This window comes from Athene cunicularia (genome assembly GCF_003259725.1).
Source record: "Athene cunicularia isolate RWA chromosome 1 unlocalized genomic scaffold, athCun1 chr1_part2, whole genome shotgun sequence".
Lineage (NCBI taxonomy): Eukaryota > Metazoa > Chordata > Aves > Strigiformes > Strigidae > Athene > Athene cunicularia.
In genome coordinates this window covers 42,596,415-42,617,083 of record NW_020799092.1, presented here as the reverse complement: position 1 = coordinate 42,617,083, position 20,669 = coordinate 42,596,415, and the positions used below count along the sequence as shown (strand labels likewise).

General features: G+C 38.5%; 1 protein-coding gene across 1 annotated transcript in view; it reads left to right on the top strand.

Annotated features, from left to right (window-relative positions):
- Nucleotides 1-20,669, top strand: part of TRHDE (thyrotropin releasing hormone degrading enzyme) — a 213,418-nt gene that overhangs the window by 159,695 nt on the left and 33,054 nt on the right. Inside the window, exons 10-11 of the mRNA XM_026865004.1 lie at nt 5,773-5,906; nt 6,005-6,060. Of these exons, the coding sequence (XP_026720805.1) occupies nt 5,773-5,906; nt 6,005-6,060 (190 nt within the window). The remainder of the gene's footprint in view (nt 1-5,772; nt 5,907-6,004; nt 6,061-20,669) is intronic.

Sequence of the window (20,669 nt, the reverse complement as noted above, 5' to 3'; positions counted from 1 at the left end):
CTATGTGTTATCTGAAAGAAATGAAACCATGGCAGTTTTGAAATAGCTATGTATATTGCCATCAAGAAATATTCCTTTTCTGTGGTGGTTTAAATAACAATTTCCCATGGGAGTACATCCCCTACCTTACACTAGAGTTCACCAGGGGTGTTTATTTGTGGATGGAAGAGTCTCTTCGTGTATATCCGTAAGGACAAGAGAGAATTACTGATTTTTGCATCTTCTTTGCTGCTGTGTTTGTGACCTCATCAAGGTAGTGTAGGATGCCAGTTGGCATTTTCAGGAGCGAGGTATAAGAGTCTGTTGTCCAGTCTTGTAAGAGCCACTAAGATGCCTACATTTTTGTTCTCTACTCATCCAGGCCATGTCTGGTTACATACTAAAGATAGTGAGGCATGCAGAGCGGTGATTGTTCAATATTCTGAGCAGGATTAGTTCAGATAATTGCACATCAACCCAGCTGCTGGCAACAGAGCCCATTCTGTCCACTCCTCACAACACCAAGGTGAAAAGACACACTGGAAATTAGAACTATGCAAGCATCTTTTGGAGATGTAATTCACTGTCATTTAAACAAAACCTGTAGAGAGAACAGTGCCAGGCCTCGACAACTTGTCTGACAAAGTACATAATCTATAAGGTGTTTCATATTCCCCTGTTTGTGGAAAGTATGTAGTCATAGTTTTGGAAGGTTTTAATTTTGCAAGTGCTTCTGCCAGTCTTCTCCTTACCCAGTGAGCCATAGCATTTATGTAACCATTTTTCTACTCATCACTCATATACTAGCCATCAGATGATCCTTTTACTGGGTCAGTTTGTCTGGGCATGTGAAATGGAGCTGTCTCTTTTGCCCTCAGAATGCTGCACACAGATATGTCACTACCACCTTTTTCCCTGTTCACTCCCCGTAGCCGTGGATGAGACTGTTGTGCTTCAGATGACTGACAGCTATTAAACATCTGAAAACTAAACCAGTCACAAAGGAGGAATCTCATGATGAGCCTTCCTATCCATGCTAAGGTCAGAGACATCATACTAAGATGACTGCAATGCTCTTTGTGCTGCAGTCTTGCAGGTCTGCTGAATGATCGATTTCACTGGCACTGTGGAAGTCACTGGTGTTACAAACTTCTGCTCTGTCACAGATCCAAGGCTTGTTTCTGTTTTTCCTAGATAAGCTGCCCCTTTTGTGGTTGCTGTAATGATGTATGAACATAATGTCCACAGTGTTTTGGGATCAGCCCAAAATCAGTAGTGGGTAAAAAGTCAAGGAACCAGCTTTGAACTCAGCCTGTCCCCACAGGATAACTGCTTAGCTGGGCTTGTGGGAAGGTGTTGGTGATTGCTGCTGAAGGCATACTAAGTGTGGAAGCACAGGCTCACCTGTCATGTTTCTGCAAATCCTGGAGAAGTCACCTTAACCACAAGTGAAGAAGTTTAGCTAGCATGCGTTCCAAAAAGGTGACCCAGGTTTTGGACAAAGGCATACTTCTTGTTCCCTGGGCATGATTGTTCTGGTGTTCAGGCTCCAAGTAGGAAACATCTCCATGTGACTTGGCAAGTGCTGCTGAACTGACTGATACAGCTTTAGAGACTGCCTTCCTGCCCTTTCTATCCCCACCTCCTATACCTAGACTGATTTGTGATGTCCCAGGGAAATATTTCTCTGATGGACCTCCCTGGCTCTGGTAGAGTGACTCTCATTCAGATCCTTCTTAGTATCTCCAGAGGATTGCCATGACATGGGGGAAAGAAAGTTCAACAGGGCAATTGCCTTCCAAACAGCAAGTTCCAATTTACTATATTATGCCACCTCCTGCTGGATAATCTCTACTTTAACTGTAAGCCTCTCGACAGTCTGATTCTCCTCCACAGTTTTGTAGAAGACAGCTGCTTTTGAGCTGGGGTTTGCTGGCTGCCCACTGGGGAATAGAACTTCTGATTTGCCTTCTACCTGTATGAAAAGTTCTTGCAAAAAATTTTTCAGAATTTAGTTAAAGTCAGTATCTTTCAAAAAAATACTGTAATTGTGATTAAATTCCTCATGGAACGCTTTCTTTGTCAGAGGAATTTCACTTGCTGTTGTTGGCATGAAATTGTGCTGCTGTCATCAAGTTATTTTTGCAGAAAAATGGAGTCAGTTCTCCCAGTAGGATTCTACCAGCATAAACCAATTTCCTAGTATTCTAGTGGTGGTATAAAATGAAGAGTTAAAATAACAACTGTGAGTCTGAACACTTGAAATGGTAGTAGAACTGTTTAGCCCACGCTTTTGTCAGCATTGGAGTAGTGTCTTGCAGAGGGGTGCCCTTTGCCCAGACCTGCCTCACAAGGAGCTCATGGTGCTGTGCGGAGGAGCATGCTTCTATCATTCCTGCTGGTTTTGATGGAGTTGAGGTTGCTCAAGAGCTGGGAGAGCTCAGAACTTCAAGCCACATACAGTTAGCACCAGCTGGAGGACTGTCTCACACTTCCAGAGCAGAGAAAATGAGAATTAGACCCTAGCTGATTTTCTTACTTCAAAACAAATGTCATAAAATTTAACCATTTCCTCCTACGTGTCTCCTATATGCATGTGGCAAAACTGGAAGTTTCAGAGGTGAATTTTAAGAGGTGAACTAAAACCATCAAAGATGGATTTCTTCCCAGATTAAATCTTTGTTGTTGTTTAGAAAGTCATGAATGGTTTAATAGACGGTTTAACACTGAACTGACTACCTTTTCCCTAACTATAATACTTCTAATGGGAAACTAATAAATATGTTTGTGATAAGTGGAGAAATTGCCCAGGTGTATAGAAATTTTCATTGCTGTAATCACCAAAAGAAAGAATTTCTTTTATAGAAAGTCATGAGAATCGACAGACTAAACCATCAAATTCCAGAAAATAATATAGAACTATGGGAAGCACATGCATCAGTCAGTCCCATAAAATAACCACCTGCTTATATGAGCTGGAAGGTGTGAAAGATTCTTGTCCTGTATTTCAGGAGAAGGTCAACACATGAGTGGTCTTACTGAAAATTAATAGCAAGGGGTTACGGTTGGATTTAAACTGATCCAAACAGCAATAATGCCATTGAGCTTTGAAAAGATCCTGCTCTCCATTAAAGCAATATGTGTTGGAGGTGTTGCACAGCTGTTACTTGTGAAATAGGTTATTTTTAATTTGTCATATAGGACTGGCAAGTATCAGTCAGTACTCTATTAAAGGATAAGTAATTGCCTCACTTCAGAGACCAAAATTTAATAGAAATACTCAAACAAGAAAAAAAATGTATGTAGTTTTTTTATTACATCTGATTTTGAAAAGTTCTATTCAGTGTATTTATTTACCCAGATATTGATTCATGTGCGCTCACAGCTGATTTGGTATGCTTTTAGGTATCATGGAGATGCAGGGATTAACCAGTTACAAGTAGCTACTTGAAGCTTGTGGCATTGAAAGGTTAGTTTGCAACAGAAAAGCATGGATGGAAAGCAGTACTTTGTTAGGGTGATTGGATTTTCTGCCAGGTGTGAGCAGCCTGCTCCTGACCCCACATAGCCGTATGCCCCTGAAGACCCAGAGAACTCTAAAAGTTGAAATTTCCCTCAGCAGTTTCGTCTAGATACAGAAGTGGGTATTTTTGCTGTTGCTCTTAAGAAAGCTACTAGGTTGATAAGGAACATAGCTGAGATTTAGGGTTGACAGGCTGTATGCACAGCACCACGCTGGGTAAACGAAGTAAGACAGGGTAGATCCAGATTGAAATTCCTTCTCTCCCTGTTTTACAGCAGATACTTGATCCAAATCTGTTCTAAGAAAGTACCTTTATCACTATGCTGTAAATTGTTACGATCTTCTATGGTATTTTCTACAGTAACATTTTTCTTTGTATAAGATTCAGTCATTTACACAGGAACCAGGATTCAAGTCTTCCAGAAGTAGGCTGGAGCAACTAGGTGATTCTGACTTCTGGTCCAGTGAAAAAAGGATCTAAACAGAGGAGCAGCGTCACTACAGTTTGCTGAGACTGAGCTATGTAGCCCAGTGTTTTATAGACCCTTGTGGAAGGAAGGACACCTGGTGTTAAAACCTGGTTTCAAATCAGATTGCTTGGCAAAAGCAGCTTAGGTGCTTTGACAGTATGAATGCTTGGGAAGCTCACAGAATTGTAGGACTTAATTCTGGTTTTCTTACTTAATCCCATTCTGTGGGTACTTCGGCTCCTAAAGAATGTGTCTGCTTGGCACTTTAGCACAGATAAGTAGATGGATGTAATCAATATTTTAAGCAAAACTGGTGGTCTGTATTTTTTTTTTGTCTCAATTGTTTGTGTAGAATAGTTAAATTGAACTGGTGCAAGTTAGTTAGACAAACCCTGAAAGATCAATAACAATTGAATTGAATAGGCAGCAACTGAGTTATTCTGGTCTTACTATTTCTAGGAAGTGTATTTTTAAGAGATTTTAACGATGTCAGAACTACCTAGGTGAGAAGAGGACTTTATTAATCTTGAAGCTTTTTATCTGACTTTGTGTGCGTAACATAACTGATTTAAACATGATTTAAAACATATAATTGGGCATTCTTAGGATTGGGGTCTTGCTGCTCTTTGTATTTTTTGCACCTTAAAATGATAGTTATTTGTGTGTTTTGCTAGAGATATTTAGTCAAGGGAGAAGCATAACTTTTATTTGTAGTCCTAGTCATCTGTTATTTCCTCAGAAATTACTTTTTTATGAGAAAGGCTGAAACAAACCTATTTCTGTGGTAAGTCTAGGTACTAGATAGTATGTGTGAATTGTTAAGATGGTATTGTTAAATTTTTTCCCATTTGTTACTTTCAGGGAATTCAGGCACACCAAATAATTCCCAGATGGAATTACATTTAAAACAAATTTTATGTACTTCTTTTTTATTGTTAAAAATGCATGAGAATACTGTTCCTTTTGTCAACAGTGTACAAACTAATTTTGTTATAGTAGAAAAGAAAGTTGCTGAATTTTTAGTGAGTTCTGGTTCATGATCAGTTTTGTCAGAATAATTTACTAGATTGAATGCTTCTTCAAGAGACATTGAAGCCTGAGACTTCATTCTATAATGATTCTTTTCATAGTGAAAGAAGTGTGTGTTGTGAGTTCAGGACATTTTTGTTGTTGAAATCCCTAGTCTTGCAAATAGTTGTGGACTGCCTGACTGTACAAATACTGGAATAAATTTAGACTTTCAGCCCCAAAGTGATTACCTAAGAAGAGGGGAAAGAGGAAGAACAGGTTAGCTGATACAATGTTAATTCTTCTAGCTGTAAAGGGGAGACTTTCAGTGGTTAGTAGCTAGAAGCTGTACAAATACTTCCAAAAGCTTCATTGACTAGGTCCAGAAACACTTAAGAATTTATTTATTTTTTTTAAATCACAGATTTAGTCTTCTTTCTATAGCACACCCATTGAAATGTTGATGTTAACCTTGTAGAAGGCTATTTTAGCATGACCAGAATCAGGGTACGAGACTTAAAATGGGCACCTCTCATGTATATACTATTTGCCAGAATAAAACCTCTCTTGGAGTTCTGTGTGAGAAAAAGGTCCTCAAAGGAATGTCAGCTGGTGTGTGTCTACATCAGAACAGGTAAAGGAAATTATGAATCAAGCACAATGTTTTTGTTAGTCTTTGAATTAATTTTATTGCCTTCATGGCTATTTAAAGAAGGAGAGAATTTAAGATATGTCTTTAGAACTTTTAAATTTAATACCAAGTCCCCTTCCCATCTTGTTCTTTGTTTCTAGAACACCACAGAATTCCTGCTTTGGAAGAGGCAAGTTGGTTGCTGGGGAACATCAATCAGACTGGCTACTTTAGAGTTAATTATGATATTAGGAATTGGAGGCGGCTAATTAATCAGCTGACAAGGAACCATGAGGTAAGCTCCTCTATGCATCCCTAAAATCTGCTTTCATAGGTGAACCTTCACTGTTTCATCACCCTAAATGGTTCAATTTTTGTGCTTGCCCCTCACAGGTTATCTCTGTCAGTAATCGAGCAGGCTTGATCGATGATGCATTCAATCTAGCCAGGTATGTTTTCATGAAGATAATCTATCCTCATACACATTGCTGCAATAACTCATGCAATCATTATCTCGGCAGTAGAGTGCGTTTTGAGGTTAAATATGTTTTAAACACGCTTTAGTTCTTCCCCTTTTTTTTTTTTTTTTTTTTATGGCACATAAACATGGTCTGTAGCATATTCACTCCTTTTGATCAATAATTGCTGTAGGATATTTCTGAGTCTCAAGAGATCTGATCAATTTTACAGCAAGTTCAATTTAACACTTTGGAGAAAAATAATATCTTTCCTCTTTCTCTAATGGATGAGGTTTTTTTTCCCTCTGTTTCTCCCTAATGACCCACCTCTCCATTTTTTATAACTGACCCTTGTGTTGTATTTAATTTGTGATGGAAGCACCTTCAAGCTTCAGTAACTTTTTTTTGCCCTGACTTGTACTGTTCTATCAATTTTCCAATATCTATCTTTTCTTGTAATCTGCTAGAAAAGACTTTTTCTACATTATTTTTTTCATGCAGAATGAAAAATCAGAGTTCCATTGAGCATGTCTGGAATTTATACAACATTCTGTGTTTTGCTATGATCAGAATTCATAATTATCAAATACAGAGCTAGTTAGGTAATGCCCTCTTTATGAATTGAGGCAATGGAATTGTCCCTATTTTGAAATCAGGACGTCTAATGTGTTGGTGGTAAAAGTGTAAAATCAGAGAAAAGTAGTGAAACATTTCAAACTTTTTGATTCTTGAGATGCCTGGAAACATTGCATCAGTAAAACACTGTGATGTCAAAGGCAGTGTGGAAAGAATTCCTGATAGTACCGGCTTTTCTGTTTGCTAGAGTATTTATAGCCATATTTGATCAGGGGCTTGCAAGAATCAGCAGTACTGAGGTACATTTCACTACAAATGGTCACTGGAGATGTTTGAGATTCAGGCACACTGTCACGCAGAAATTATGGCTCTGTGATGTTCCAGCACCACTGCAGTAAAACACAGTTCTGTGCCCTACCACTGTTCCTGCTGCCAGTGCTAGACTGAATATATGACTTAAGCCAGTGATTAGCCCTTACTTAGCAGTGCAGAGATGTAGTAGGGAAGGAGGCATCATGGGGAGAGAAGTAACTTTTTTCACAGCCCTTCATTCTTGTGGCATCTTCCTACTGACAACAGTAAGGGACTAGAAATAGGTCATCACTTCAGGCTTCAGTGGACCGTGATTTGCGTACTCTCTGGCTAGTAGCATATTGCAGAGTATACTGAAATACCTAGGCTATTAGAAGAACTACTGTATGTTCAGTAATGTAACAATCTGTTCCCATTTTATGTGGTTTTGGCGCCTCAGAGAAGTAGTGTGCAGTTACAGAGAATCAGTGTGTCACTTTCTTCTTTTCCCATGCACTGAACAGCCAGGTGTGGCTAGACTTCCCTGAAAATCTAGACACTAAAAAAAGCTGTTACTTAAGCTGATTCTTGTAGGTGAGTGTTTTTGTTCTGAGTCAGTACTGAGCCATTGCACTAGGATGTCTTGTTTATGAAGCATGAAGGCAAGGTCTTGGATTAACAGCCCAACCTCTATTGTCTGGCCAAATTTTGTCTACCTAAAACCATCTAAAAAAAGAGATTAGATGACTAATGCATTTCACACTTGGTTTCCAAAGCACTTCTATGGTCATACTGGATCTTTCTGCTTTTTTGGAGGTAACTATGCTAGAGCGCTGTGAAGCCTTTCACAAGATTTCACATTCTAAAAACTTGACTTTCTTTTGTTAATGATGAGCTGCAGCGGATGCTGCTGCATTTGCTATTCATGCACTGTGGAAAAAAGGAGTTGAGCTAAATATTTACAGTGTATACACATATGCATACATAGATACTACTTATGAGGAAACTAGATTCCTGTTTCTTTAAAATCTCTGCACACTCCTGTCATTAGTATTACTCTGAGTACGTGCCTTACAAGCTGGTCTGGGTGGAGGAAGGATCTGCATGTTTGCAAGCAGTAGGTTTGTGCTCTATATGTCAAGATATGTGGACTTGGCTAAACTTGCCATGTAGGGTATATTTTTTGTTGATCTTTTTTTACTTTATTCATCTATCATTTTTCCTGCTAAAATGTGATGGTGAAGTTAGTCGAATTGGCTAGCTGACTACATGGTACTGTTTTAAGAAGAGTTTGGTATTTTTCATTTTCATTTCCCCTCTCCCAAAGAAAGACCGAGAATAGGTCTAACTCTTGCTCTCTTCCTTTACTATGAGTAGGACTAGAGAGGCCTTAAGAGACTGTTAGAAGAGGAGTGTACTGGGGGCAAGCCTTGATGGCAGACTGCCTGAACTTCTCGGGGTATGAAAGCAGATGGAAGAGCTCTTGCTGAGACAAGCAGTGTGAAGTCACACGCTGATGCTGCAGTGCGGTGCAGCTGCCCCTGCCCCTGCTGTGTCGGGTGCACTGACGTGACACAGCAGTGTTCCTAAAACAAGCTCTGAGGGCTGTCAAAATCACACAGACCCTTTCAATTTCCTCAAAAACTCAAGTGTTCAGAAAGCCATCATCAGCCTAAAAGCAGCTTAGCTTTCCCCCTGCTTGGCTGTGAGGTACAGTGCCGAAAGTCGCTTCACTTTCTTTTGGAGCAGTACCGTGGTTTCGATATTACTTGCCTTGTGGATGCAGTGCTGATTCAGTCTGGTCTCCAGTGCACAGTGTGTGTTTATCTCTGCCTGTATAATGTTACGTGATGGGGAGATTAAATGCATACGATTGACTGTGACATGAGAAAAGGTGAGTAACCTTATTGACCAGGCATAGAGGCAGTAATTGGTAGTTTAGACCTGACTTCTGAGAAGACTGGCTGTTTCTAATTCAGTCCTCAGTTGTGCTCCCTAGTTGCACTGATGTGTAATCTTTTTGTCTACAACTATAAATGTACACATTTTGAGAGAGAGAACAGAACCGTGGAATACATACTTTTATTTTAAACCCTAGCTATTATTTTCAGTGATAAAATAATGCAAAAATGAAAACATAACTTCTTAAATTCATGCTGATCCTTTTTGAAAGAATTTCTAACATAAGCTGTTCTTTTTACTGTACTGAAGAGACTGTATTTCTTCAAAATACCCCATCCTTCTTAGAAACTTCTGAAGTACTCCCTGGTGTTGTTGAACTTGATACAATAATACCCATTCCACACCAGAAGGGTTTGACTCAATTTTTCCACTGTCTCCTAATGTGGTGTGTCCTAATACGATATTTCTGTGTAGTTTTACTGCTAATTGATTTTGTTTGTGGTACAAGTACAGGTCTTATCTTTAGTGAAATTTAATAATATTTAGATCTGGAGGAAGATGAAAAAAATTGCTCGTATAAATTATTTTGGAGCACCACTTTTTTTTAAGAAGAAGAAGCAGCTGTGTTTGATTTAATTCCTCCAAAATGTTTATTCTTTTACTATCCAGCATAATGATATCTCAAAAATAAATAACATAAATTAATTGATACCTGCAAGGAATATTTTAAGCTCTATAACTGTAATTTCATAACATTTTGCCCATTTTGTATGAAATATATTCCTTCTTCTTCCTTCTTGGTGTATTTTGGTTCCATAACATTAATCAAGCAGAGCTGAATTGAATAATAACAGTAAAAGAAAACTACAGCTTGCCCACTGTGTTTGAATTCTCGCAAGCTTGTTTGTTTTTCAGATTTTTAAGCGTCATTATGCTCAGCTGTAGTACACACCCTGAGGATCTGGAGACCTGTAGCCTTGGCAGTACCATAGCTTATGGAAATACATGTCCCAAATTCTTGAGCAAGAATAGCACCTTGGCACTCTCTTCCCTTCTTCTTGAAGTTCCTTTATCTTTTGGGCATGTTTTGTATGAAATTTCAGTACAATTTTAAAATATATTGACTGTAGTAAATGGAGTGTGTTGACTGAGAAAGTCAAGAGAAGACAGATAGAACTGTGGCTCTCTTCTAAGCTTAAACTGAGCAGAGGGAGGTTCAGGTAACTCCCGTAAGTGTCACAGGAAATAACAAAGTTCCTACTGTTTCTTGAGAGTGTAGGTAATGTTGTCAGCTTCTCCTGTCTTTCTTGCCTTAGGATAAGAAGTCAGTTGGTATGTGAGGTGGGATGCCTCCCATTTAACTTTGGACATCCCAAAGGTACACCTGTAAATCTGAGCTTGTCACCCTGCAGTGCAATGACAGTTAATGGAGGGGAATGTGTACCTGACCTCTCAAAGCCACTTAACCACATAGGATAAGATAAATTGCCCTCCTAATGTCCGGAGTGTGATGTCACCCCTAGTTCTTCCATGCTGGGATCTAAGTCTTCATATTCACTTCCCCTCATTAAACCAATTGGTTGACTTAATCCAATATTAGGTCTGGTTTGTGTTCAGTGTTAATCAGTGTTGGATCAGATGTGACTGTGAATACCTATTTTACTGTCATCTAAAATAGTTTTTATTCTTCCCAGTTCTGGAAGAATCCATCAGTTTTGTTTCTTGAAACCTAATGTGTGTCTCAAACCCCTTTGATCCTGTTTGCACTACAGTCAGCTCACAGTGTTAAGGTGGCAGGTGCTTGGTTTGCATGCCAGTTGCTCAGGAAACCACTTTTTTGATGCTAACAATCCGTCTTGCTGTCGATTACTATCTCTTCTGTTCTCCGTTTGAAGTGATAGTGGTGGAGTACCTCGGATACTCAGATTTTCCTGATGATTCCCTTTCAGGTGGGTCATAGGCCTAGTGACACTGCACAGTGCATGTCAAGATTGCACTCATTGGCTACACATTCAAAAAGGCCAAAGATAAAACTTGGAAGTAAATTTTGTATATTTCTGAGCAGTATTTCTTTGGTGTTTATCAGAAGCTTTTTCTTAACTGGATTCATGAGAAAGCACGAAGTGGCATTGTTAAATAATTGTTCTTCTGCTCCAGGGATGGATGGCCATTTTGGAGTGGTGTACATGACCTTTCATAGATTAGGGGAAGAGTGAACTGTTGAGTCTTCAGATGAAGGGTTTTTTAGGCCAGAAAAGCCTGCTCCTGTAGACTTCACAAATAGAGGCAGCTGAGTCAGAAATGAGCAGAGACAAAAAATATACGTTCAGAATGATCTGTGAACTAAAGTGACTTCTGTGCTGCAGATGACCTTCACTAGAGTTCCTCTCAGAATTTCATTCACCAGGCCAAAACCAGGAACCTGGTGCAGATAAATGATGAGTTATGAGGATTGTTTTCCTGCTGTTAATTAGTTCTTCTTGGCTTGCTTCTTTCCAAGCTGTGAGTTCTGCTGACTATAGAAAACCAAAGTCTGAGGGTGAGTGTTACAGAGGCTCTCAAATAAACAATGAACCAGCAAAAATTAAAAATTTAACGTTGACACAATTAACTAGCCTTCCATAAATTACAGGTTCAAATGTCAGTAAGAGGGGAACAGAGCAACTTTCTAGGGTTTAAGGACAACTCAAAAAGCAGAACAAAGAACAACTCATTAGGGCTGCCCCAGGAGATTCCATTTATACCCAGGCTGAACCTGATCTGTGGTCAGTAGCGGCTCCTATTGGCTGAAGGCTCCAACTCCTGTGAAGCCCCAAGGGCAAAGGCAGTCAGGAGCTGCTACACTTCAGCAGCCAAGAAGCCCTGTTTTCGTTGGGCCGGTGCACCTGCCACAGTGAGGGAAAAGGCAGTGCCAATCTAGCTTTCAATACATAAATCCAGATTCTCTCCCATGTCGCAATTCATCTTTAACTATTCATGCATTTGACTCCAAGGTTGATTCCAGAAATAAAATACCGAAGTAAGCTAATGCTCACTCTAGATCACCTTCTCACCAACTTGAAAAGAGAAATTAATTTAAAAAGTAAGTCTCAGTTAATCAAGTATAGCCTTTGGGATCTTTTTTTTTTTTTTTTTTTTTTTTTTTTTTTTTTTTAAAAAAAAAAAAAAAGAAAAGACAGCAAAACAAACCCAGCCCTCTCTTTATTCCTGAAGTTAATTCCTGGATGTGGAGTATTGCCACTCAGGGAAAAATTATCTTACCCATTCAGCTATCTGAGGCAGCACCACCCCTCATAATGATTAGCTGATCATATTTCTGGAAACTGAGAATTGTCTTCTAACTAAGCCTCTAGTTTATACACTTCCATATAAAATCCAGAATTATTACTGCTAAATTAGAATAATGTTTTCTTGAAGTTACTGGTAGAAGTATGGGCATAACAAAATTAAACTATGTAGTTGAAGTGATTTTCATCATTGTTCTCTTTCTCCAGAGATTAGGATTTCATTTATTGTAGCATTTGAAGTTTTCCAACATATCTGGGCTAATTGGTTCCATGTTACACTTGTTTGTGTTACTGAAAGTCCCATTCAGTGTAATGTCAGGAAAAGTCAAGGCATTTGAGGACCCTTTTAAAACTTTGGAGATGGATAATAAGTAGGTGACAAAGGTAGAAGTTCTCATCTAGCCCAATTAATGTACTTCAGATTGTTTCAAAATTTCAACAGCCACATCCAGGGTTGTTGACCTTGTTTTGCTCGGGTATTCATAAACAATTGTATAGGGTCCATTTAATTGAATAAACTGCAGCGTAACTCCAACCTTCATTATTACTCCTGATCACATCTTCTGATAGTTCAATGCAGAGGGAAACAACAGATACATTAAGCAACTCCCTTAATTAGTGCCTCTGAGTACCAGCTAAAGGAGCAAGTATTAGATTGATAGTTTGCATCATGCTTGATTAATAGTGGTATAGATTTACTATTTTAATAAATGAGGTCTCATCTAAATTGCTTCAACAGATGTCATAGTAACTCTCTTTCACTGTCAGGCAAATTTTGGTGACGGTACACCAGTAATTGCTTTAGATATGGCTTCCTGCAAAAGTTGTTGGATTTACATTAGCATAAATACTCTCTCAATGGGCCAGAGAAGCTGTGACCTTTTAGAGAAAATAGAAAGCTACAAATATTTTAAGGTAGCCATCATATATTCCATATGCTGAGTGTCATCTATATGTTTTATGACATATCACAGCCTTGATATCTGCTTTACGTGGAGATACACATTTCAGCTAACATTTGCATATGTTTGTACAAGAAGAATCAAAGTGATTCTTGAGTGTAACCACACTAAAAGTTAATTCTGCTTTTATAGTATGTATCACATGTGCATCTGATCCAGTTGCGTGGCTAAGAGCAGTAAAGCAAATTGTACAGCACATTCCAGGGAAGTATTGGTGCTATGAGAGCATCTTGGACAATAGAAGAACGATCTAAGAGCTGGGGAAGAAGCTGTGGAAGACTCTTCAGCATGTAGAAAAGAGAAACTGTATATCTGAGTCCTCTGCAGAGTGTTTAGTGCAGGGGTCTAGTATACATCTATCCTGTAGTAGTGGGTGATGTTGTTAATCCACATCTCCACAAAATTTGCCTGCGCTTCAATTATTTCTTGTACTTCCGAGTTCTTACAGCAGTAATTGCTTTATCCTGTAAACTACATTAACTCTATTCTTAGCTGAACCCAGAATAAACTGTCAGGAAAACATGACTCTGGTTTCAAGGAAATTTCAAAAGAATTATTTTTAGATAATGGTTGTTAGTCCATTGTCTTTTCACCTCTTGGTCTTTTATAGTTCAGGCTGGTCTTGAGGTCAGCTTGGTATGGATGTATTCATGTTGCAGTGCAGATCCCAGGGACTGCTGTGTAATGACAGTGGAGGGGAATGGTCTGTAAAATTTGTTTCAGGAACATTAATTAAACCAGGTCTGAGTTATGCTTCAGGAGAATGCTTAACTTGGAGTTTGAAGTTAAGTAAGAAGGGGAGAGTGGAATAAACGGAGCTTGCTTAAGGCTTCTGAGCAACTTTGAGTATTAGAAAGGGGGCTGAGACATGCAAACATAGCTTCAGGGATCTGTGTGTTGATAGGGCAGCAGGAAGTCTTCATCCAGCCTCACAACCTGTGCCATTCTGTGAGGACCCTATCCTCCTACCTAGCATACATACACCTGTTCCTTCTGCCTTCCTGTCATCTACAGACCCCTTTTTCTTCCCTGCAGCTGCCTGGTCAGTCTTTTTCACCACCTCCCTCTCCTGTCCTCTCACAATAAGCAGCTTTTTTGTCCTTCATACCCTTAACCCAGAATCCCATTACTTTTCTTTTTGAGGGTCTGGCAGGACCAGTATGGAGAGCAAAAGACCCTGCTGCTACCTTAGTCAAGGTAGCAGTGAGCCACCCTGAGAGGTGGGAGGTGCTGCTCTAAACACCCTGTCCGTCCCAACATCAACAAAGGATATATGAATAAAAAGCAAGAATGAACTTTTCAAGCTAGAAAGGACAAGGCTAATGCCTCATCAGCATAAACAAAATAGTCTGCCACCTTAGGCTACTGACTGTTTTTCCTGCTGTCTTGACCTGACTGCACTGCTGCTGCTCAGAAATTATCCTACTTTGGGGGCTCATCTGATTGCTCTTGGCCAGGACTGTTGTCTAGAAGAGGTGTGGTCTTTGTGTACTATCTGCTTGGCATAACATACTGCCAGGGTGACCTTTTGAATTCAAAGTACAGGTTATACTTTCAAGTTTTTTGGTCTTCATTTGGTGGTTTTATAAAGCAGTTTTTTAAACTGTAGACTAAGGTCCCTTCACTTGATAAAATTTAAAAGAAGTCTTGGGAATCAGTGTTGTGTTAGTTTAGCTCCATCCTATTTGGCTAGAAGTGGCCCAGAAATCAGGCAATAAATGACAGGAAGGACCATGTTATGATTACAGCACTGCTCAGGGATTAGAGAAACCTGGGGTTCTGTTTCTGCTGTATACTTCCTATGTGATCTTGGTAAGATCATTTAAACTGTTTGTGTCTGTTTTCTTTCTGTAAAATGGAGATAACAGAATAGGTGAGGGTTTGTGAGGGTTTATGAGGATTTCAGAGTCTTTTATTATAAATATGTTTATAGGGAATTGCTTTTACAGAAATAATATCCAATCCTGTAGATATTCTGGCAAACAAAACTCAGAATGTATGCATGTTTTCAAGATCAGGCTTCTGTGCTTTCCATATGAAGCTTCTAGCTTTTAAACACATATTTCACTTGGCTGACTGATATGCAAATTATAAACAGAACAAGAAAAAAGAGATATGAAAAATTATTGTGCATAATAATAAACAAACTCAAGTTTGAATTTGCCCAAACATGCTTTTATAGATACCATTGCCTGTTGACAACTTAAGGAATAGAAGGACTGTTTCATTCTTCCATTCCCGACAAAATCATCAAGAAAGAAAATAAATCACACTTTTAATAATCGAGTCATCTGAAATTGACATCTATTAGTCCCTGAAATACATTCAAATTTCTTTAGTTAATTTAAGTATGTGAATGACATACTTCTCAAAAAGCAGGGTTTTATGATGATGAAAACATGGCATTCCTAACTTACTATATATTCTTGATTTTGATTATTCCTTTTAATCTTGCACTACTCTTTTGTTATTAGTATTTTTTTTCATATGGGGAAGAAGAGGAAAGGAGAGATACTGAACTCCAGTTTGAAGGAATTTTTGTTGCATTTTTACAAACACAGGGGTTTTAACTTTGGGGTTTTTTTTTTTCTTTTTTCAACAAAGGTGATTAATTCAAATTAATATTAGCCTTTGCTTATGTGGCAACTCTAAAACTGTGCAAGATCATTTAAGCCACATGATACTCTGATAATTACATTGAATTTGAACTATTCTTTGTAAGATGCTTCAGATGCTCTTGTATGGAGTTGAATGTCACTTAAAGAGTCATCAAATATTTTGCATGTAAGAAAACATAATAATAAGCAGGCTTCACTTAAAACTGTCATGCTCTCTGAATCCTTTGACGTTGGAGAGGTTGAATGCTGATTAAATTTAGTACTTAAAATGAGCTTGTAAGCCAAATGTTGCTGATGTATTTATCAAAGACCATATGTGCATTCCTGTCCTGTTTACATGGAAGTCTATAGCTGGTACAAATCATAATGCCTTCATTAATTCACTTTGGAAGTCTTAGAAAAGCAGAGTCCTTATCTTGTCCTTAGTCAGCCCAACTCAGGGAGTAGAAGATGAGATAGATCATTCTTTGGTACTGGAGACTGCAGGGCCTTTTTGACAGGTTTCCCATTAGTTTTATATGAGAAAACATTCTTTGTCCAGGTTCCCTTGTTGAACACGGATGCCAGTCATCGTAAGCTTTTAATCTTTGACTTTCCAGCCTTGCAAAATTTGAAGGTGGAATCTATGGCTACAAGAGTTAGTTTCCCTGTTTCATGGGTTGCCTTGCTCAAACATTTTTACTTGTCAGGGTTCAACATACCTGGTTTTGCTGAGCTGCCAAAGAACTGCTGTGAAAACACTGTGGGAAACACCCTGAATGCATCAGTAGGGGCATCAGTCCTTGGTAGATCCAGAAGAAATGGATAGGGTTAGAAAAAGCCAAATACAGTTAAATGTGAATGTTCATTGACACAAAATTTCTCTGTGAATTACACTGATCCACACGCTTGACTTTAAAGGTAAAAGAATGAATCAATGAATAAGAATACTAACTTATTTTAAACTGTTCCTTTATGGGTTAATGAGTATAGTCTAATTATTCATAGAGTGCATATGCACAGAAACAGAACTGAAGTTAATCTGAGTTGCACATTTATGTTCTGAAGAGCTGTGTTTTCCCCCTTCACAATTATCCAGGCAAAAAGCTAGTCATGTTTTACATATTTCATAAGAAACAGACGATGCAGGGTGAGTTTTAAACCAGCAGCAAGTAAATCACCTCATTTCCATTGTTTCAGCAATGCAGACCAGTTTGCTGCCAGCTTGGATTTTCTAATTTTGATTTAAACACATGACTTATAATGACTTTGTTGGGTGGTGGGACTAAGGGATTTATGGTGCACTTGTATGTGGGACTCTCATCACTGTACAGCGACCCTGTCGTTTTTCTGACAGAGTCTGTTTGACTGGTGCTGGATTTATGATAGAAATAATTCAGAACAGAGTAATAATTTTCCCTTGGCAATTACACTACCATTTGGTACTTTGTCCCTAAGGGGAAAATGAATGTGCTAGGATCTGTCCATAAGTTCAGCGGCTCAGTGTAAAGAACAAATGAAGGTCAGAATGCAGCTGAATGCACACTGATGTTTTATAATATAATCTAGATTTCCTGCTTTTATCTGACTCATTAAAAGCTCGTGTAATTTAAAGATTTTTTTTTTGATTGCTATGAGATTTTTAGTGGAAATTCTTTGTGAGGGATATTTCATTCTGTTCATTGCCTCTTTTCTCTATAGCAGTGGCCACCCTAACAATTTCTTCAGTGTAAGCAAGGTAATACCTTGCTAAGTGTTGGTGCTTATGATATTATATAATGTCATAAACCACTTAATGTATATATAACTTTTGAAAGGTCTTTTTCCACCTCTGAACTTGTAGTAAAAATGGGATATCACCTTTTCACCACAGTTTGTCAGTAGCCTCTTTAGGCATGAAAAACCTGCTGGGCCAGGATGTTTGTCTAGAGGTAATTTATCTAATAACTAGAACAGATCTCTGTGCTAGTTTGTGTTTCTGTTAGCGTGTTCTCCGCTTTAGTTTAGCAGGTGACTGTGAAATTAGGAACACGGATAAGACAAACCTCAGGTGTTGCTGTGTTTCTAACATGCTAAATTTCTCATGTGTAACAGTGACTATAGAATGATTGACATGCTGATAAACTGATGGGTAAGGACAATTATATAAAAAGTGATAAAACATCAAAATGCCTCAAATGTGATCTTTCTGGTTAAATTTTGCTTTTGTAGTCATGTTTTTAAAATTACTCAGTATGGAGAAGGCTGGCTTAGAGATGGCTTGTAGAGGCTCTTTTTAAAGTCTGGGCGTCTTTCTATGTGACCAGTGGTGTCAATCAAAACCCTCTAATCTAGAATACAAGAGAGAGAGACGCCTCCTTTTTGTAGTTTATACTGAAACTATGTAAACAGCAGTTCATTTTAGGACATGAAATAGAACTGTTGGTACTCTTCTGTGAATATTTACAGGGCAAAAGACCAGAGTTATTATCATGCCTCTGAGAATGAAATTCTAGTGCTTTTAGGATATCCTTTGCTAGATGCCTATATAAACCACACTAGATAAATTTCTGTCAGGAATGGCATTGGTATGAATCTGCTTTAGATAGGGGAGAGACTAGATGAGTTCTTAAGGTGGTTTCCAGCCTTTTCATGCCAGATGCTATAGGTGAAGTTTTATAAACTTTTTAACCTACACTTGAGAAATGCTTAACCTGAACATCAGTATGCATTCAGCCACTGTTTGTGAATCAACACTGTTTGATCTGACTATTTTATTTGTTTAGATACTTGCCAAAAGTATTCCGGATTCCTCTGCAGAATTTTTTGGTTTTAGATATGTGTTTGCTAAGATTCTCAGGTGGCTACTGGAGACATACCTGGAGAAACAGTATGATTGGTTCAGTCCAGACAGAAGATTGGACATCACAGTATTTCTGAGGTGTTTATGTTTATTACCTGGTTTCAGTGTAGCACATAATCCCTGTGTGACAGACAATATTTCCATTTTCCTCCCAGGTGGCTAGGCTGGAAAAGAACCTTGTCTCTTAGCCCTGGCTCTCATGCATTTGGACTTTGGCAGGCAATATTTGATAGTACTTTCTCTGGATTTTAAGGATAGCAATATGATTGGTGACTAAAAAGGCACAAGAAAAATAAAGATTTCTGTCACTGACCTTCCAGTGACATTGTTGGAAGAGAGAGTAATAAATCAGGCTGCATGTATAGAGTATGCACTTAACTAATGCTATATTCTGTAATGCCTTTGAGTAAATATTTCTAGACAATTATATGACAGGGAAATTATTTTATATTTTTCCCTTTGATGGGAAGATTGCTACTGTTACTTTGCTTATTATTGTAATGATAATTATTAAACATTTCTCTTTAACATTTCTATGGGTCTGTGTTTTTCCATCAGAGTTCACGAAAAGAGACTCATTCTGTGTTCTGCCTTCTTTCCTCAACTTGGCTATTATCCTGCTCCATAAGTGACACAAGTGATTTCAATTAGCAGTTGTCAGCCAGCTGCTGGTGTATGTTTGTCGCAAGTCTTGTGACACTCGTGGGGTTTTGACCATTCCTTCCTATTTTGCTGGATGCAAAAGTGAAACTTTGGCTGTCCAGATCCTGTGTAACCATCCCTGAATCTAGTTCTTCCAGGCTAGTGAAGGAGAATCCTAGAAGCATGCCAGCACTCCTTGGCTGGTGAGTGAGTTTACCACTGTTCAGATGAGCCAGTACATCTTGCTGGATGCAGTATCCTCTGAGAAAGAGGAGTTTTGAAATCACTTTTAGTGCTGGACAAGCTTTTAGTTTAAAGTTAAAGAATACAATTGTACTAAAATACAAAGCTTAAGAAACCAGCTGCTGTGCTTTGTGGAGATGCAGAATAATAGAGCATAGCTCACCACACAGTCACACTGTTTCGGCTGGTTTCTGTCTTCTGCTGACCTGTTTGTCATGATAGTCATGCTACCTCCCAGGACAATTCACACAGGTCCTAGATCTGTGATATGGATTTTAGGACTTTTTATCCATTTTATGCTTCATGGTTTATCTCTTTTATGTTTTAGAGTGAGAGCTTCTCCTTAGATCCTATTTTCTCAACTATGAATGCCAAAAATTAATGACCTTAGTATTTGGCCTTCCCTTACCAAACTCTCCTTTTTTGTGAATGGAAATATTCCTCAGGCTTTTTAAGCTGTAATATGCATTTAATATTTTATAACATATATGTTATATAACTCATTTTATAAAAAAGGTAAAAAAATGAAGGTATTTATCACTACCTCTTGACAGAAACTGTTTAATGGCAAATAGTCAAGGAGTGCAGTGTATTTGGAATAAGAGATTCATAAACATGGCTTAGTGGCTAAGAGTGAAAAAATAGGGCTATCTTGGATTTCTGTAGGCATCCATACATTGAAATAGCGTAGAATATAAAGAATATTTTGCCAAGGCAAAGTTCCTGAAGCAGTTCTGTTTTCTCTAGGGAAGTGCTCCTATCTTAACTGACACGGTAAGAGGATTTTTAGATATGTGTCTGCTCAAGTTCCCTCAAAGGTCCAGCCTAGCAGCTGTACTTGAAACACATCTGCCCAACATGCACTGACAGAGAGTTTAACATTGATTGTAGCAGCCATAAGCAGTTTCCCTCAAAATCATGATCTGAACTGCTGAATTTGATGCTATTTATATAATAATGTCATCCACAAGGACCTCCCCTCATTCCTGCCCCTGTTCTTGGGACTGATTCTGTTGACATTCTGGTTGATTTTGATGATACTGTGCATAAACTCTTCAAGGGTCATACTCAGAAAGAGAAGGAAGTTCAGGAGTAAACAGGAAAAACTCAGACTTTGCCACAATCTGTTTTTGTGAGAAAAATATACCCTTAGGAAAACAATAGGAAAAGTGGGGGACAGGGGGAGAGACAGGCAGAATTGAACGGGCTGATAAATTTGCAAGTTAGAAGCAGTGAGTGACAAGAGTAACAGTTCCTG